The sequence below is a fragment of the Misgurnus anguillicaudatus genome, chromosome 19 (genome assembly GCF_027580225.2).
Source record: "Misgurnus anguillicaudatus chromosome 19, ASM2758022v2, whole genome shotgun sequence".
Classification (NCBI taxonomy): domain Eukaryota; kingdom Metazoa; phylum Chordata; class Actinopteri; order Cypriniformes; family Cobitidae; genus Misgurnus; species Misgurnus anguillicaudatus.
The window spans coordinates 25,900,684-25,918,928 of NC_073355.2; the positions used below are offsets into that span (position 1 = coordinate 25,900,684).

At 37.7% G+C, this 18,245-nt stretch overlaps 1 protein-coding gene across 4 annotated transcripts; it reads left to right on the plus strand.

Annotated features, from left to right (window-relative positions):
- Positions 1-412: 412 nt before the first annotated feature.
- On the plus strand, positions 413-17,076 carry tnnt1 (troponin T type 1 (skeletal, slow)). Of its 4 annotated transcripts, none has more exons than XM_055193932.2 (15): positions 413-690; positions 2,684-2,715; positions 2,837-2,850; positions 3,681-3,716; positions 3,967-3,993; positions 5,725-5,748; positions 6,568-6,589; positions 6,680-6,740; positions 7,410-7,526; positions 7,930-8,007; positions 12,521-12,634; positions 12,732-12,841; positions 14,470-14,560; positions 14,706-14,746; positions 16,744-17,076. In XM_055193932.2, exons 2-15 carry the CDS (start codon positions 2,690-2,692, stop codon positions 16,787-16,789), a joined length of 807 nt encoding a protein of 268 aa, XP_055049907.1. In that variant the 5' UTR covers positions 413-690; positions 2,684-2,689; the 3' UTR covers positions 16,790-17,076. The 4 variants fall into 4 exon arrangements, with proteins under 4 accessions (XP_055049907.1, XP_055049908.1, XP_073713369.1 ...); XM_055193933.2 differs by having other exon boundaries at positions 419-690; positions 5,725-5,742; XM_055193934.2 differs by lacking the exon at positions 5,725-5,748 and having other exon boundaries at positions 429-690.
- Positions 17,077-18,245: the final 1,169 nt, after the last annotated feature.

Sequence of the window (18,245 nt, forward strand, 5' to 3'; positions counted from 1 at the left end):
CCACTTTGTAGGTGTGAGCAAAAATGTGCTGTTTTTGGTGTCCTTTTAAATGCAAATGAGCTGATCTCGGCACTAAATGGCAGTGCAGTGGTTGGATAGTGCAGATTAAGGGGCGGTATTATCCCCTTCTGACATCACAAGGGGAGCCAATGGTTTACCAAAACCTGTTTTTTTCCACATTTTCTATGTTGATACAAACAATGGGGACCAAATTATAGCACTGTAACATGGAAAAAGTCTGATTTGAGTGATATTTCCCCTTTAAAAAGACCACCGTCCTCTACATGTATAAGAGATGCTTTACCCATTACCTTATGATGTAAGATAGAAAATATGTATTCTAGGAAGAACTGTATCTAAGTCCCCTGTGCTATTTTTGTCCACGACTGTCCCTTTGTTTTTTCTATCTCTTTTTATATCCTTGTCTTTGTTGTGTGAGATCATTCCCCTGTCTCCCCTAATCCCTCATGGTGGTCATCTTTCTGTCCCAGGGTTCATTTCTAATCCATCCATGGTCGTATGCCGTAGCTGCTAACACCCTCCATCTGTCACTGTGCTCATATAAAGACACCCCACTGTCCCCCATAACAAAACGGTCTTAATTCACCGGGACACTCCTGTCATTGAAAGCCTTTGTGGGCCCCTGTCTTCCATCTTTCCATAGAAAACTCATCCTAACTTCATTAAAAGGTAAAGTTATTAATTTTTTATTTCTTAATTGAACATAAAAGCCTTTTTCTGCAGAAAGTAATACTTATAAATCATAACCATCTCATCAGTCTGTTTTTACAATTTGTTAAAGATTCCTGCAACTTACATAGTAGAGCATTAGCCATACATTGCAAAAAACTGATTTTATTGCAATTAACATACTAATAAGCAAACTAATAGGCATACTTTGTAAAGTGCACACGTCTGTCAAATACATAAATGTAAAAGTAAGATAGTCTTGGTCAGACTGTGCAACAGTATTTATAGTAACTCATGTAAGATTAATTTAGAAATTTCAATACGAAACTAAAATATTTGTTCAATTGGCCATCTTTTAAAGTTTGCTTTAGGGAAACATTTGTGTGTGTGTGTGTGTGTGTGTGTTTTAGGATCAAATAACTCAAATTAAAACTGAGCAATAACATTGAAACACATTTACACAAGTTTCATCATGAGGCATAAATCATGATGATGGCAAGTTCCTGTTGTTTTGGTCAGTTGTGCTCCAGCGGTTCCCAATCTGGTATGAAAACTTTCCACTACTAACTTTATTAAAAAAATTAAATGTTCACATGCTTTAAAAAAAATCATATGCTTAAAATCACACACATAAAATATTCTCTAACATAAAATAATTATTTCAGTTTTGCTCGCTCAACATGCTCCATCTCAACATAACAGCAAAATTTAAAGAAAAAAATGGTCTCAGATTTTCATATAAAGGTTTGGGGGTGGGGGGTTTGGCACCAAAGAGAAAAGATTGTAAATCACTGCCCTAGACAAAGATCTAACCGCTCTATTAATAACACAGTTAATAACATTTACTGTCTTAAAAGTGAAGATTTGTTTTGGCTCATGTATTCTCCCCCATCATTCTTGGCTAAAATTACCTTCACACAGTTAATGTTCCATGGTTAATACTTAAACAGCCTTAACGTTTTAAATCCCCGCAATCCCCTCTTTATCTGCCACATATCCCATCTCAATATTACTTTTGCATCTCCCCCTGGAATTGTCCTTGAACACGGGTCATCTGAGGAGAGATCATTTTCTATTTGTAGATTGATTTGTCTATCGCGTCATGCAGAATTTAGCTAGACTATATAATGCCCTTCAGATGCTGAGAATCTCATTAGTACAGTGACAGCAGGGTAAACTGTTGAAAGGTTTCTGGCTTCAGATGGACAGTCTTTATGGAGACAGTTAAGTATGAGGGGGGTTGTGACAGCTACTGTATAATAAATCAGATTCTCTTGGAAAATGTACTTTAATAAGTACTTTACACCTTTGTTTAACCTTACCCTGTTCCTGGATGGACACCAACAGTGCACATTTTGGATGTGTCACACATCTTGTGACCCATTTCTGAGTCTCCATAATGACTGGATTAAGGTTTTTTAAACAGGAAGAGTTGGAAAATGTGTGGTTTTGATGTGCCTCCAGGAGCAGCAGGGTTTGGAACCAATGCACTGTAAAATACAACTAGCTGCCATCTTACTGTAGATTTTACATTTATGTAATTTACTGGAAACAGGTTTGTTTAAAGTTAAATCAACATGAAACATTTTCAGTTTTTATCTTCTACAGTAAGTTACTTGCAACCAGCTGCATAATTACAGCTATTTTTTACAGTGTGTGTATAGTAACAGCTAACCAGAAAGTAGGAACCTCTTATTCACAGATGACAAAAATAAAGTGCCATAACCAACAGAAAAGCGCAAAATGAATGGTAGAATTGAAGCAATAAAAAAGTGTCAGAAACTCTATCCGGTCTCTACATTCCCACCTGTTCTCACCACATCAGTCTTGCTGTAAAGCATTCAGATCAGATGGTTGTCAGCACTTTGGAACAATGGCACATTTAGATCTCGTGCTACTTAGGAGGACTTGCCACTTTTTTCTGCTCTCCAAATGACTTTTAAACAAGATGTTATTATGACAGGTGGTTCTGTTGTTTTTCTTTCTGCTTTAGTTCAACATGTCTGACATAGAGGAGGAATATGAGTAAGTACTTTATTTTTTCCTTTTTATTGACAATTTCTGTTACTATTACTAAAACTTAATACAAAAGACACGTGCAGAACTTCTGCATTGACTTCTTTACTCTTTCCAATATGTCTTTTAGAGAACAAGCAGAGGGTGAGTATTGGTGACTTTTATGTTCAAGCCTTCAGATTGTTTCAGATTTTCCCAGGCTGGTTAATTCTGCTTATTACACATTTGATGTTTTTACTGGCACACAGTACGTCCTCAACAACTAGTGCATCTGGCAAGCGGATAAACAGTCATGACTTCGCCCGCCCGAAATAATGGAAAAAACCCAAAGTCTAATCCATTTAGAAAGAGGCGGCGGGAGTTTCTGTACAAACAGAATAGTTTATGGATTAAAATTTTGCGCAATATTATTTAAAACCAGCTCAACAGATCGTCATTGGTCATGTGACAGGACACAAAAAAGAAAAGTTAACATTCCAGTTGCATACTACCATTACACAAAGGGAGCTGGCACACAAATCTATAAAACACCAAACACCACCAATCAGGAACACACTGAACATTCACTGCAAATAACACAGCAAACGTAACACCTTTAGTGAAATTGCACCATATGGTGCATGGGAATGCAAGCCTGCGACCAGGTGCTCTCAATTCTAGAGAAACAAAAACACATCAAGCTCTTAATTAATCATAGGTCATAAGATTGGAAAATGACTAGTAACATTACTATTGCATAACAGTAATCAGCCTAGGTCTAGGTAATATGCTATTATGGTGAAAGAAATACAAACTGTTTTGATTTTGCAAGCAGAACCCAGATGCAGACCGGTTTGGGACAAAACGTTTATTTAAACAAAACCGACAATGAAAAACAAAACACCAAACTGACTTGACTAGGCGTGGAGCATGAACCAATAACAAAGTCAGAAAGTCTTTCATGTCATTATTGCTTATGTATTTGTGAAAAACAGAGGAAGAGGAGGAAGCTACAGAGGAAGCTGGAACAGGTAAAATAATAAATGTAATACTTCCAGTTGGCTTATATTGACAGAACATGGTCTAATACAGTGTCCACTGAAAGAGCATTGAATCAAATACCAACAAGAAATCATGATTAGTATAAGCTAAATGTTTGAGGACATTGAAGACTCCCTCATGTTTTTGAATACATTTAGATACATTTTGATAATTTGATTTGTGTGTCAGCTTATTTTCATCTTTCTTTCCCAAATTCGGTTTCTTTGACTTACATTACAGAGCAGCAAGACTACAGCGAATATCAAGGTACTTTATTCATCTTCTTTAAAAAAAAAGGCATGCATAATCAGCATAGCATGTAAAAAAACAAATCAAAACATGTTTGGTATAATGTTTTATCTTTCATTTATATTGCTATTGGTATTTTTGCAACATTTGTTTTGCAGCAGAGTGCAGTTTTCAATAAATATAATGTAGTTAGTAGACTTGCTTCATTGACACAATATTGCTTCCCATAAGTGCATGTTTGGGGTGTTTTGTATATGTTTGGCTTCATGCTGTACGAAACTGAGCAAAAGTCTGTTCTTTATAGAAAGAGCATATCTGCCATTAATATAAAATTGAGGTTAAAGGCAGAGTAGGCAGGTTTAAGTCTAAAAAAGTCTAAAACACTTTTTTTTCCAAATCTGTTTAAAATGTCTTTATATACCAATACATAAGTGGAATCTGGGTGCTCTGAAAGAGAGAGTATAAAAATCGAGTGTCTGTAGACCTCTCACAAATTATTTCCATTCACTCCACCCCCTCCCTTCTGGGTTTCTTCTTGTAAAGCCACGCCCCCGAAACACACAAACGCGTGACTCCAACTGTTTTGCTGGGAGCAGCATTTACCTCAGACAAGCGGAGAGGAAGGATCGCGGTGCATGTAGTAACATCATGTCACAATCACATGTTATAATACACCTAACTTTATCACTATGAATATAAACAAATAGGATGGCTTTTAGTACTCACTATCAAGCTTGCATATCGATACTGGTAAAGTTTAAAATATATTTTGTTTGATTCGGTAACGAACGAGCTAGTTATATTTAAACGAAACGACAAAGCTAAAAACAGGTTGCATTGATACAAGTTTTTTCATTATTATCAGTTACACTGTGATAAAAGGTGAATTTAGTGAAAGATTCATAACATATAAGGGTTTTGCATGTAAGAGTTTCCGTGATGAAAGCATTGTTGACTATGATGAGGACTACACACCGGAGACAATACTGCTACCGCATCGTGACTCGAGGGAAAGCCACGCGATATTTACTCTTGTTTGTTTCTTCGTTTATTCCTTTTTTTGCCCTGTTTGCCTTCGCTGACTGCATATGCAGGTACTGTGAGTTCTGAATGCTCTTTCTCTGCCATACATTTGCTCTTCCTAGAGTGCCTCGTGCACGTTCAAATTAATTGGGTGTGCGCATGTGTGGGCAGATCCTGTAGCAACAGGGGTGGTAGCCATGGTCGCGAGAGAGAGTGACAGTTGCGCAAGCCAATCATTTGTTTCGTCCCGCATCAAAACATTAGCTGTGTCGTGAGAGGTCTACAGACACTCGAGTTTTGTGCTCTCTCTTTCAGGGTACTTACATTTTACTTGTGTATTGGTAAAGACAGTCTAAAGAAATTTGGATTTTTTTTTTTAGACAACTCCTGCCTATCCTGCCTTTAAGTTTACCTTATTTCTTATTTTATGGCTGATTTATGTCCAAATGTTTGAAAGGACATATTGTTTAGTTTTATTGGTAACCAGGGCCTCGCAGACATTAATGTCATCAAAGTTGACATTAATACGACGGATGGTCTGATCTCACTTTCCCAATGGGAAATGGCTCTTTCGGTCAGAATTCAGCTGAGTGCTGTTATAAATCACACTCTGTCAAATATTGTCTCATTTACTGGTATTTGATCTTCATCTTTATCAAACTTCCCATCTGTATTCATGGCTAATGTCTTCCTGTGTTCTTTCACTTTCACTATTGTATTCATCAGATGAGACTCAGGAAGAAGGTGAGGGTAGGCGAAAAACTTTTCAGTAAAAGTGTTTCCTTTAACTCTTGACCTTTATCCCTGAGTTCTGTATAACTGCATCATCCCATGTACTGATCATCTTTCTATTTAGTCTTATGTCTCTTCTTCATGTGTCTACCAGAAATGCTTCATAATGACTCGTTGACTGCATGCTGTTGTGTTTTACTCTTACAGATGGGAGCACCCATTTAGATTTTTCTCTCGACTTGCGTGTCTGCTTTATTTCACAAGTCTGTCTGTTTCATTCATTTATACTCAAATGAATCTTTTTAGTCAATGCACACGGTTTCTGTACGAATACTGCAATAAGCCTAATCACCCATTTACACTGAATCTGGTTTGTTATAAACACACATGATGACACAATATTCAGTCCAAATTAAATATCAAAATAATGAAATATACAAATAAGTTGCTTTGGTGCTTGTAAATATGTACTTCTGAAATCCACTTCCTGAAATGGACAACATTTTAGCGCTACTGTCATGATATCTGAACAAACAAACTTTTGTATACAACTATATCACTGACCTAAAAACATTGAAATTTCCCCATGATGGCGTGTGAACATTCACAGTAGATAATTCACAATCATGTCCTTTCATTTCATGTTGCTTCTGAAAGACTGGCTCTATTTAAAGATTGATCCCAGATGCTCATTAAAAATGTGAGAAGTTGAAATTTAGACTGCAGTTCAGTATGAGTGTGCCAGATGGCAGATGTATGGGTACTGATGGATGGTCACATTTTACAAGAGTTTCCCTGTTTTCGTTTTTCTCTTCTATGTCCCCCTTTATCTTTCAGAGGAGGAAAGACCACGTCCCAAGTAAGCATTCAGACAACCGCAGACATGTTCAGGATTTTCAAGTTGTTATTCCTGAGATTTTCTTGCTTTCTGTCACCCTATCGCTCACAGACCCGTGGCTCCCCAACTGGCACCTCCAAAAATTCCAGAGGGTGAGCGGGTAGATTTTGATGTAAGTGCCCAGTTTTTCTGTTTGTACAAGAAAAACTAAAGAAGCCATTTAGATTTAATCTAAATAACAAATTGAGCAATAGTGTAGCACAGTAGTTCTCAATGACCCATGATACTGCACTTTTGTATCACTCTTATGTAACGTGCCCAGTTCAGTTCATGGAGCTTTTTTCTAATAAGCTGGTGATTTGATTGAGGTGCACTCTAAAAACAAACGGTGCTAAATGGCACTAAAAGTGGTTCACTGGCTCGTAATCATAGGGGAACCATTTTAAGTGCCATATAGCACCTATGCGGTACCTGTGTAGAACCATATTGTGCTATATAGAACCATATCTCGTGCTATAGTGGTGCTATATCACCCCCGGATGGTTCTTCATAGGTGCTATGATTACGTGCTTTTTTTACATGTTAAAAAAAAGAAATAAAATGTATTGTGCTTTAATTAGGCTTACACCTTTCTGCTGTCAATTAAACATTTTATTGTTGAAAAAAACGTCATATCAACTCAATTTAATTAACATTAATCAAAATACGTCTTTTAACGTAACAATGTGTAATTGCTAAATAAATCAAAAGAGTTTTCTCATTTTAACTGTGTTTGTATTTTGCATTTTATGATAATTAAATTGTATCTTTTGTTCAAATAAGGAAGAATGATCTCTTTTAGGATATACACCGGAAAAGAATGGAGAAGGACTTCCTAGAATTACAGACTTTAATTGATGTCCACTTTGAGCAGAGGAAGAAGGAAGAGGAAGAACTGATTTTTCTAAAGGACAGAATTGTAAGCTATTTGCTCCCCATTTCCCAACATTCATTTTCTTGATTTATGAACTGTTATTTAATCATTTATTTATTTTGGGGCTGTTTTCCAGACAGGGCATATCCTACTCCCAGAATAAAATGCACGTTTGAGCTGCCTTATTTAAAAACATCTTGCATTGACGTATGACATATATTAGTGCATTAGTTTTATCTGAATATGCCCACCAGTATTGTTTTTTGTAGGGTTTGTTTATAAAAAAACGACTTAAATGTCTAATATAACTAAGTATAGTTATAAATAAGTATAGTTATATTAGTCCTAAATTAATTTAAACCATGTCCGGGAAACTGCCCCTTTATTTTTTTAGTTTTAAATGTTCTATGCCCATAGTTCATCCTGTTTTCCTCTTTATCTTTCTAAGGAAAAGCGACGTTCAGAGCGAGCAGAACAACAGCGTGTTAGAGCAGAAAAAGAAAGAGATAGACAGACAAGGATTGCGGTAAATGAACTTAAACATAGTTAGTAAAGCACACAGATGCATTCAAAATGTGTGTGAATTTTTTTTTTGAAGTGACACATACACTAACCTAAAGGATTATTAGGAACACCTGTTCAATTTCTCATTAATGCAATTATCTAATCAACCATTCACATGGCAGTTGCTTTATTGCATTTAGGGGTGTGGTCCTGGTCAAGACAATCTCCTGAACTCCAAACTGAATGTCAGAATGGGAAAGAAAGGTGATTTAAACAATTTTGAGCGTGGCATGGTTATTGGTGCCAGATGGGCCAATCAGAGTATTTCACAATCTGCTCAGTTACTGGGATTTTCACGCACAACCATTTCTAGGGTTTACAAAGAATGTTGTGAAAAGGAAAAAAACATCCAGTATGCGGCAGTCCTGTGGGTGAAAATGCCTTGTTGATGCTAGAGGTCAGAGGAGAATGGGCCAACTGATTCAAGCTGATAGAAGAGCAACTTTGACTGAAATAACCACTCATTATAACTGAGGTATGCAGCAAAGCATTTGTGAAGCCACAACACGCACAACCTTGAGGCAGATGGGCTACAACAGTAGAAGATCCCACCTGGTACCACTCATCTCCACTACAAATAGGAAAAAGAGGCTACAATTTGCACAAGCTCACCAAAATCGGACAGTTGAAGACTGGCAAAATGTTGCCTGGTCTGATGAGTCTCGATTTCTGTTGAGACATTCAGATGGTAGAGTCAGAATTTGGCGTAAACAGAATGAGAACATGGATCCATCATGCCTTGTTACCACTGGTGTACCACAGGCTGGTGGTGTAATGGTGCGGGGGATGTTTTCTTGCCACACTTAGGCCCCTTAGTGCCAATTGGGCATTGTTTAAATGCCACGGCTACCTGAGCATTGTTTCTGACCATGTCCATTTCTTTATGACCACCATGTACCCATCCTCTGATGGCTACTTCCAGCAGGATAATGCACCATGTCACAAAGCCTGAATCATTTTAAATTGGTTTCTTGAACATGACAATGAGTTCACTGTACTAAATTGCCCCCACAGTCACCAGATCTCAACCCAGTAGACTGCAGAGGTCCCCAACCACCGAGTCGCGACCCAGTACCAGGTTGCCACCGGGTCGCAAGAACGTCCCGAAAATTTTTTTGTATAATAGCCACGTAATAGCTTAATTGGGTATTATGTACTTTAAGAGCTGATTTCAAATAACATAAATAATTTCTACTTTTGTACAGGGCCGTTCTCTTTTTTTTCTCCGCCTCTCTCTCTTTCTACCAGCGCATAAGCGATCACATTGCTGTCATTAGAGTTTGAGCATACAGTACTTCTAAAACACAATTGATCAAAGAATTGCAGAGGTATGACTTTATGAATCATCTGCAAATGTACGTCGCAAATCATGTAAATAAGCGGAGGCGTCGCAAATGACTGAAAAGTAATCTCACATATTCGTGGTAAAGATCATGTGTCACGCTTCTGTTTCACACTTCTGTTTCACGTTGTTTCACGGTCAAAAAACTGTGAGCTTCCCCGTACACACAAACACCTGTCCCTCTATCCCAGGTGTACTTATTTATTGATTAAAAGAGATTGCCCCCTACTGGATTAACATGTTATTTATATTAGGCTCCTACACCGACCACGATTCGAGCTGCCTTCAAAAACAGCAAGGAAAGTTCGTTTAGGCTACCATTAATTATTAAGTCTAAATGGGCAGGCAAACTACTGTAACAATGAGAGTAAAAAAACAATCCGCCAAAATATGGTTTTACATGTCTATAGAAAATATACTATAAATAAAGCAATTATACATTTTCCTAATTCATGGTTGTTGTCTTTACTTCCATTACATTTCGGGAAGGAAGATTTTTAGCACTTTGTTCAAACAGCAAATTAGCTATCGCCCCAATCCCACCCCCGGTCCGCGAATTTTTTTCAAAGCTGAAACAGGTCCACCGTGTAAAAAAGGTTGGGGACCCCTGCAATAAAGCATCTTTGGGATGTGGTGGAACGGGAGCTTCGTGCCCTGGATGTGCATCCCACAAATCTCCATCAACTGCAAGCTGCTATCCTATCAAAATGGGCCAACATTTCTAAAGAATGCTTTCAGCACCTTGTTGAATCAAAGCCACGTAGAATTAAGGCATTTCTGAAGGCAAAAGGGGGTCAAACACTGTATTAGTATGGTGTTCCTAATAATCCTTTAGGTGAGTGTATACTACAGTTTTGTTTATACAGAAAATTACATTTATAAAAATGTGGTAAAGAGATGCATCCCAAATTGCATACTTTTAGGATAATAATGCGAGTAGTGTGTTCATATTTCTAACAAGAATATGTACATTTTAAGTACCTTAATGATGCACTCATTCAACCAAATAAAGACTAAAACTTCATGCTTTTAATCAGTGGTGCCGGTGACTTTGTTTTTGAGGGCACACAATACGAAGCTCGTCAAAACATGTATGTAGCCCGTCATGTGTGTGGCTTGTCATGTCAAAATAGGTGTGTTCGACTTCATGCGGCGCTGCGCAGACCGATCGGCGGCTGACTTGAAGCAGTGCATTCTGGTTAGTAATTTTGTCCGACTTAAGCTGGCGCTGCAGGAACGTGTCATATGGTTTTTAAGTACCTCGAGATCGATTCGAGATCAGCCGCCTGAGTCAGCCAGCGCATTTACCGAAGAGGAGCTGAACTGTAATGTACTGTAATGACGACACAGCTGTTTCACAATTGGTCGGATTCACCACATGACAACAATCACGTGTATTTCGTGTTTATTTTCACGCCCCCAGTTCCACGAATGCTCACAAATCTGTATTTTTATAACAGTTTAAGCTATTTTCATGTAGTCGCAATGTTATATTGTGTCATCTTCATCAAAATAAAATGGATAAAAACGTAGACCTACATTGGTATTTAAGGAATATATGCTTATGTTGAACTTTTTTCTTGTAACAACAGATGCTGTAAGCCTCTTCAGTTCCACTCATGCTCATACACGGACATTCAAAACGGTATCATTCACTTTTTATATTGCTTACATCTTACAAATCATATTTACAGCGATAAAGCAAGCAAACGGCACGTGATCCCTACTGAAAAATCCAGCTAAGACCAGCACAAGCTGGTGAGCTGGCCTAAGCTGGTCTCCAGCTTGGTTTTAGCTGGTTTGCTGGTGTAGGATGCTGGTTTTACTGGTGTAGCAAGCTGGTCTAGCTGTGTTTTGGTCACATTTTAAGCTGGCTAGCTGGACTTAGCTGGTCAGGCTGGAATACCAGCTGGCCCACCAGCATGACCAGCTTTGTCAGGCTGGGAGGACCAGCGTAAACCACCTTAAACCAGCTACCAGCTTATGCTGGTTTTAGCTGGATTTTTCAGTAGGGATCAGCCATGCCTGACGTAAATGCAGCAAACTACGGGAACCACGGCGTTTCCGACTTCACGTCTCCGTTTTCAGCTCCTCCCCGCCTGCACGCGGCTAATCTCGCCGATCGGTTACATCCAGCCACAGCCGATGTCGAACACACCTAATATGTGTTCGCCGCATCATGTGAACCTATGTGCATCATGCATTATGTCAAAATACAGTGGTTTGTTTACCCCCCAGCTTCTCTAGTCACACCCATGCCTGATTACTGCTACACCTGTTCGCAATCAAGAAATCACATACTTTATGTTGAGATCCAAAGAAATTCAGGACCAAATGAGAAAGAAAGTAATTGAGATCTATCAGTCTAGAAAAGGTTATAAAGCCATTTCTAAAGCTTTGGGACTCCACAAATTGGAACAGTAGTGAAACATTCTCAGGAGTGGCCGACTGACCAAAATTACCCCAAGAGCGCAGCGACGACTCATTATTGCATTTTTAAAGGTCACAAGAGGTCACAAAAGACCCCACAACAACATTAAAAGAACTACAGGCCTCACTTGCCTCATTTAATTTCAGTGTTCATGACTCCACCATAAGAAAGAGAATTGGCAAAAATGTTTGTCACACTTTAATGTTTTAGATCATCAAGCTAAATCAAATATTATTCAAAGATGATACAAGTAAATACAATGTGCCGTTTTTAAAATCCAAACCCACATGGCACTGCAATCAAGCATTTGCGATAACTTGCAATAAGTCTATTACAGCGCTGTGGAGAAACTTTGGCCCTCTTATCTTTGCAGAATTGTTGTAATTCAGCCACATTGGAGAGTTTCCGGCATAAATCGCCTTTTAAGGTCATGCCACAGCATCTCAATAGGATTGAGGTCAGGACTTTGACTAGGCCACTCCAAAGTCTTCATTTTGTTTTGTCATGATGTACTTTTCCTGAAATGTGAAATATGAACACATCATTTGAATTTGCACCCTTCTGATGAAAAGTCACCGGCCGCCACTGCTCTAAATGGTCACTGTTTTGCTTCCATAGTGGAAGAGATGCTGTGCGATCAAAGATCACCCAGACATTTAATGTATTTTTGCACTCTTTCACTTTCCATATTCTGTGTATTAGGAAGAGCGTCAGAGGAAAGAGGATGAGGAGGCCAAGAAAAGAGCAGATGATGAAGCCAAAAAGAAAAAAGTTCTTTCCAATATGGGGGCCAACTTTGGAGGCTTCTTAGCTAAGGTATAGTGTACCTACTCTGAATTTGTGTTTTTACTATTTGCACACAATTTCGTACGTACTATGTTTTCTATATTTTCCATATGTGGTTGAGTTATAGGCAGAGCAGAGAAGAGGGAAACGTTTGACTGGACGAGAGATCAAGAGGAAGACTCTCGCAGAGAGGCGCAGTCCTCTTGGCATTGAAAACCTGCGAGAGGATGGCTTGAGGTAAACAAATATTCATATACATATTTTATTGTAAATATTACTAAGAATATACAGTATATGTATGTATAGTAGAGTTTTTGGATTTAAGGGGTCAAAGCCCGAAATTAATTTTTATCATCCGTCATAATTACTATGGCTATATTTCTCTATGTATTTAGGTCATTATGTACAAATGTTGCTCTTTCTTTCTTAAGAGCAGCATACATAGACCTGTTGCATGTAGCATGTTCACTTTGCTGACAATGCTTCTTTATGAATATACAGTATACACTCACCGGCCACTTTATTAGGTACACCTTACTAGTACCGGGTTGGGCGCCCTTTTGCCTTCAGAACTGCCTTAATCCTTCGTGGCACAGATTCAACAAGGTACTGGAAACATTCCTCAGATATTTTGGTCCATATTGACATGATAACATCATGCAGTTGCTGCAGATTTGTTGGCTGCACATCCAGGGCACGAAGCTCCCATTCCACCACATCCCAAAGATGGTCCATTGGGTTGAGATCTGGTGACTGTGGGGGCCATTTGAGTACAGTGAACTCATTGCCATGTTCTAAAAACCAGTCTGAGATGATTTGCGCTTTATGACATGGCGTGTTATCCTGCTGGAAGTATCCATCAGAGGATGGGTACACTGTGGTTATAAAGGGATGAACATGGTCAGAAACAATAAACAATGCTCAATTGGTACTTATGGGTCCAAAGTGTGCCAAGAAAATATCCCCCACACCATTACACCACCACCACCACCTGAACTATTGATACAAGGCAGGGTGGATCCATGCTTTCATGTTGTTGACGCCAAGACCAGGCAACGTTTTTCCAATCTTCTATTGTCCAATTTTGTTGAGCCTGTGTGAATTGTAGCCTTGGTTTCCTGTTCTTTGCTGTCAGGAGTGGCACCCAGTGTGGTCTTCTGCTGTTGTAGCCCATCCGCCTCACGGTTCGACGTGTTGTGCGTTCAGAGATGCTCTTCTGTATATCTCGGTTGTAACGAGTGGTTATTTGAGTTACTGTTGCCTTTCTTTCAGCTCGAACCAGGCTGGCCATTCTTCTCTGACCTTTGGCATCAACAAGGCATTTGCGCCCACAGAATTTCCACTCACTGGATATTTTCTCTTTTTCGGACCATTCTCTGTAATCCCTTGAGATGGTTGTATGTAAAAATCCCAGTAGATCAGCAGTTTCTGAAATACTCAGACCAGCCCGTCTGGCACCAACAACCATGCCACTTTCAAAGTCACTTAAATCACCTTTCTTCCCCATTCTGATGCTCGGTTTAAACTGCAGCAGATCGTCTTAACCATGTCTACATGCCTAAATGCATTGAGTTGCTGCCATGTGATTGGGTGATCAGAAATTTGCATTAACGCGCAGTTGGACAGGTGTACCTAATAAAGTGGGTGGTGAGTGTAGACCTGTTGCATGTAGCATGTTCACTTTGCTGACAGTGCTGCTTTATGAATATACAGTATATGTCTAAAAAAAATCTTTTTTTCCATGCATTTAAGTCAGTAAGATTTATGCGTTTTGACTGTACAGATGTTGGTCTTTTTTTCACTTAAGAGCAGCATGAATAGACTTTTGTTCACTTTCCTGGTAATGCTGCTTTACTTTTCCACAGACAGCGAGCTCAGGAAATGTGGAACTGGATTTACCAGCTTGAGTCAGAGAAATTTGATCTGTTGGATCAAATGAAAAGACAGAAGTATGAGGTGTGGGAAAAATATTATTTTAAATTGTAGAAGTATGAGGTGTGGTGAAAATACTACTTAAAGTTATATAAGTCATGTTTTTAGTTTTTTGTGCAACAACTTTTACTACTTTTTGATGACATAGACTTTCATTATTTCACAACAGATTGTTGTTCTGCTGAACAGGATTTCTCATGCTCAGAAGTTGTAAGTCCCACAAATCTATAAACAGATTCGTATTACTTAAGTCAAAAGGAAATGCCTAACTTAATAGCCTATTAACTGATAAACTGTTACAGAACCTAATTGTGTGTTTACATGTAATGCTTGTTTTGTGAAATCAAATGAATGCTGACAACAATATTTGAACAAAAGTTTAAGATAGCACAGCATATATGTTTTAAATATATTTTTGTAATGGAAGTAAATATCAAAACATGCATTTTTGACCTTGTCTGTGAAATCCAGTATGAAGTGTTTGGAGCATCAAAGTTTAATTTCACTCATCGATTTCAATCTTTGACATGGCATTAGTCAATAGTTGGGTGTTTACAGGCAGGGTCACATACACTCTTAGAACGGATGTGTTAAAAACAACACATTAGTGTTGATTCTGGGACAACACACTAAATGCGTTGTCCTGGAATCCACCCATCTCTGTGTTATTATTAAAACAACACATTTTGTGTTACTTTTAACACAACATGTTTTATTTCAACACAAAACCAACACAAAATGACACATAATGTGTTAAAATTACACATAAATGGCCCTATTTTAATGATCTAAGCGCATTGTCTAAAGTGCACAGCGCACAGTCTAAACGGGCATGTCCGATTCCACTTTTGCTAATTTAACAACAGGAAAAATAGTTTATGCGCCAAGCGCATGGTCGAAAAGGGTTATTCCTATTCTTGTAATGAGTAATGGGTGTATTTTGGGTGTAACGTGCAATAAACCAATTTAAAAGCCAGTTGCCCTGACGCTATGTCTAATCCCTATTTAGATGACGGACTTTGTAAACTGAAAATCTAAGCGGAGGAAGAAGACCACCAGTTTAAGAATAATGTTAAAAAAATTGTGTTTTTCATTTTTATTTAAATTGTTATTTTTTTGATTAAAACCTTTGAAAGACGTTTTCTTTAGCAGGCTTTTATTTGCTGTAAATGTATTGATAATCATTGTAATCTTATAAAATAATTTGCAAATATGCAAATATAAAATAATTTGCAAATATGCAAGAAAAGGTTTGAACTCTAAAATACTTTATTTGTAACAAACACGAGATAAAGAATTTACAAACGTGCAGAGAGCTGTTTCAGCACTCAGACAGCGCCATGTTTTTTTTTTTTAAAGCATTACTTAAAAACGGATCACGTCATATCCACAGATACAAAGTCATCATATAGAAAAAAACATTTAAAAATAAATGCATTTGTTTAAAGCAAAGCATTTATTTACTTACCTGGCTACAGGTGAGGCAGCTCTTTATTTACGCCTTCTTACGTCTCATAATCGGTCCTCATTTATGTCCAAGAGACATAATAATAATCTTTTACATTTTAATCTTCAAATTTTCATATTTAAAAGCATTTTTGTGCTGCTGCGCATCCATGTATGTGATAAGCAAACCCGTGTTGTCGTCCCATTTATAGGCGCATATTACGAACGCGCTCTTTAAATATCAAAAAACATACTGCACCATTGACTTTAGACTTTAGACCAGGTTTTTGTTGGTCAATGGCGTGGTCTATTTTAGTTGCCTCAAAATAGCAACGTGCCAACAATGCGCCTGAACACACCTCGTTTTCAGACCAGAACACCCATTGGTGCAAAATTGGGCGCAAATGCATTTGCTATTTAAACAACATGGCGTTAAACGTGAAAATTATCATTCCCCCAGGTTGAAACTAGCAAAGACACTTGCGTCGGGTGTATGATAGAGCCCAATGTGTTAAAAGCTTAACGCACAAAGATGTGTATATCCTTTCTAAGAGTGTATTTCCTAATAAGTCGGTTATTTTCAGCAATTATTTGCTGGTCACTTTTCAGATATATTTCTATAACTCTCTCATTTTGACCATTGACCAGTTTAACTTTTAAATAAAATTTTCAAGTTAACATTAACAACCAAGATTACCTGACCAAAGAGTCAAAATCATGTATCAACTGTGCTAATGTTTCACAACTTTCTCTTTTTACAGTAAAAAAGTCCATGGGAAAGGAAAGGTTGGAGGTCGCTGGAAATAAGAAAAATGCAAAAAATATGAGAAGACAGGATATATTTTACTCCTATAGGCAAACCTTTCTTTAACTCTTCTGTCGCAACATCTACTAAAACTTCTAACAATGAGATTATATTTCTGAATATATGCAGTTGCTGGAAATAAGAAAAATGCTTAAATATAAGAAGACATATATTTTGCTTCTTTATCTCTTCTTTAATTCTTCTGACTGACTCAGCATCTGCTAAAACTTCTAACAATGAGATTATATTTCTGAATGTATTCATAATAAAACCCTCGCGGATTATGTAATTATGTGATAGTTTCCTGTGTACACAAATAGAATAACATTAAAATAATCTGAGGTTGAGGCTTACCCCACTGAGACGGGTCAAACTACACTTTGTTGCTCTAAATGGAAATTCCCATTATTCATCTTCACAATCCAAGTAGGCTAAACTAGTGCCACGTGTTAGCCGGAGCTCTAAAATTCACAGCTGGCTTTCTCAATGCTTCATCTGGACAGGATTTTAGTCTGTTACTAACCTTGAACATATTTGCGTGAGAACCTAGGTATTTACCCTGGTCTGGGGTGAAGAATAGCTTTGATTCTTCCTGGAACAAATGTTTAATGATACTTTTGTCAGAAAATTGTACACCTGAACATATTCTTAAAATGTTTTAGCAAGTAGTTTTATTTTTGTTTCCAGAATGTTCTCCTAAATGTTAGGATAACATTTTCTCAAAACATTCTAAAAATGATCAGGGATAACATTGTTGATTTATTGGCCTCAATAACGTTCCTAAAATGTTTTCTGTCAGCAGTTTTATTTTGTTTCCATTGTGTTCATGGATAAAGACCTATGAAGTAGCAAAAATTTTTTTTAAGCATAAACATGTTTTATTAGTAGCCTACATGAACATAGCCCCACCACTTTCCACTATATATTCAATATATTTTACACATAAAAGTAAAAAGCACAACATGCTTAAAATAATACCGAAAATGTATAAAAAATCAATGAAAAATCAGCATATGAGGTGCTGCTGAGTTTTGTCCACCTGTATAAAATATGAATCTCAGGTGCTGCTGAATTTTATCCACCTGTATAAAATATAAATTAGAAATCAGGATAATTACTGATTCCTCAGAAGTCTCTTCGTAGGCTGCAACCAGCAACTGTTCAGTGGCGACTCATAACTTCTCTTCGGAGAAACGCAAATTCAAAATGTGTGTTTGTTGTGTCGTGTGCCATAAAGTGTGTCAGAAAAACTGACTTAACAGTTCCTGCTGAAAAAACAATAAAACCAATAGGAACCATTAGCTTTTACCATTAAAACCACTACACTGTAGTGTGTTTTTGGGCCATATTCCATTAGAACCAATACATAGAACCAATAGAACCAATACATGTACATACCATTAGAGACCAACAAAGACCAATACACCGTAGTGTGTTTTGGGCCATATTCCATTAGAA

Excerpts from the sequence above, each read along its gene's own strand:
- tnnt1 (XM_055193932.2), top strand. The coding sequence starts at position 2,690 with ATGTCTGACATAGAGGAGGAATATGA. Across the intron at positions 3,994-5,724 it reads AGACTACAGCGAATATCAAG|ATGAGACTCAGGAAGAAGGT; the intron begins GTACTTTATTCA and ends TGTATTCATCAG. Across the intron at positions 14,747-16,743 it reads ATTTCTCATGCTCAGAAGTT|TAAAAAAGTCCATGGGAAAG; the intron begins GTAAGTCCCACA and ends CTCTTTTTACAG.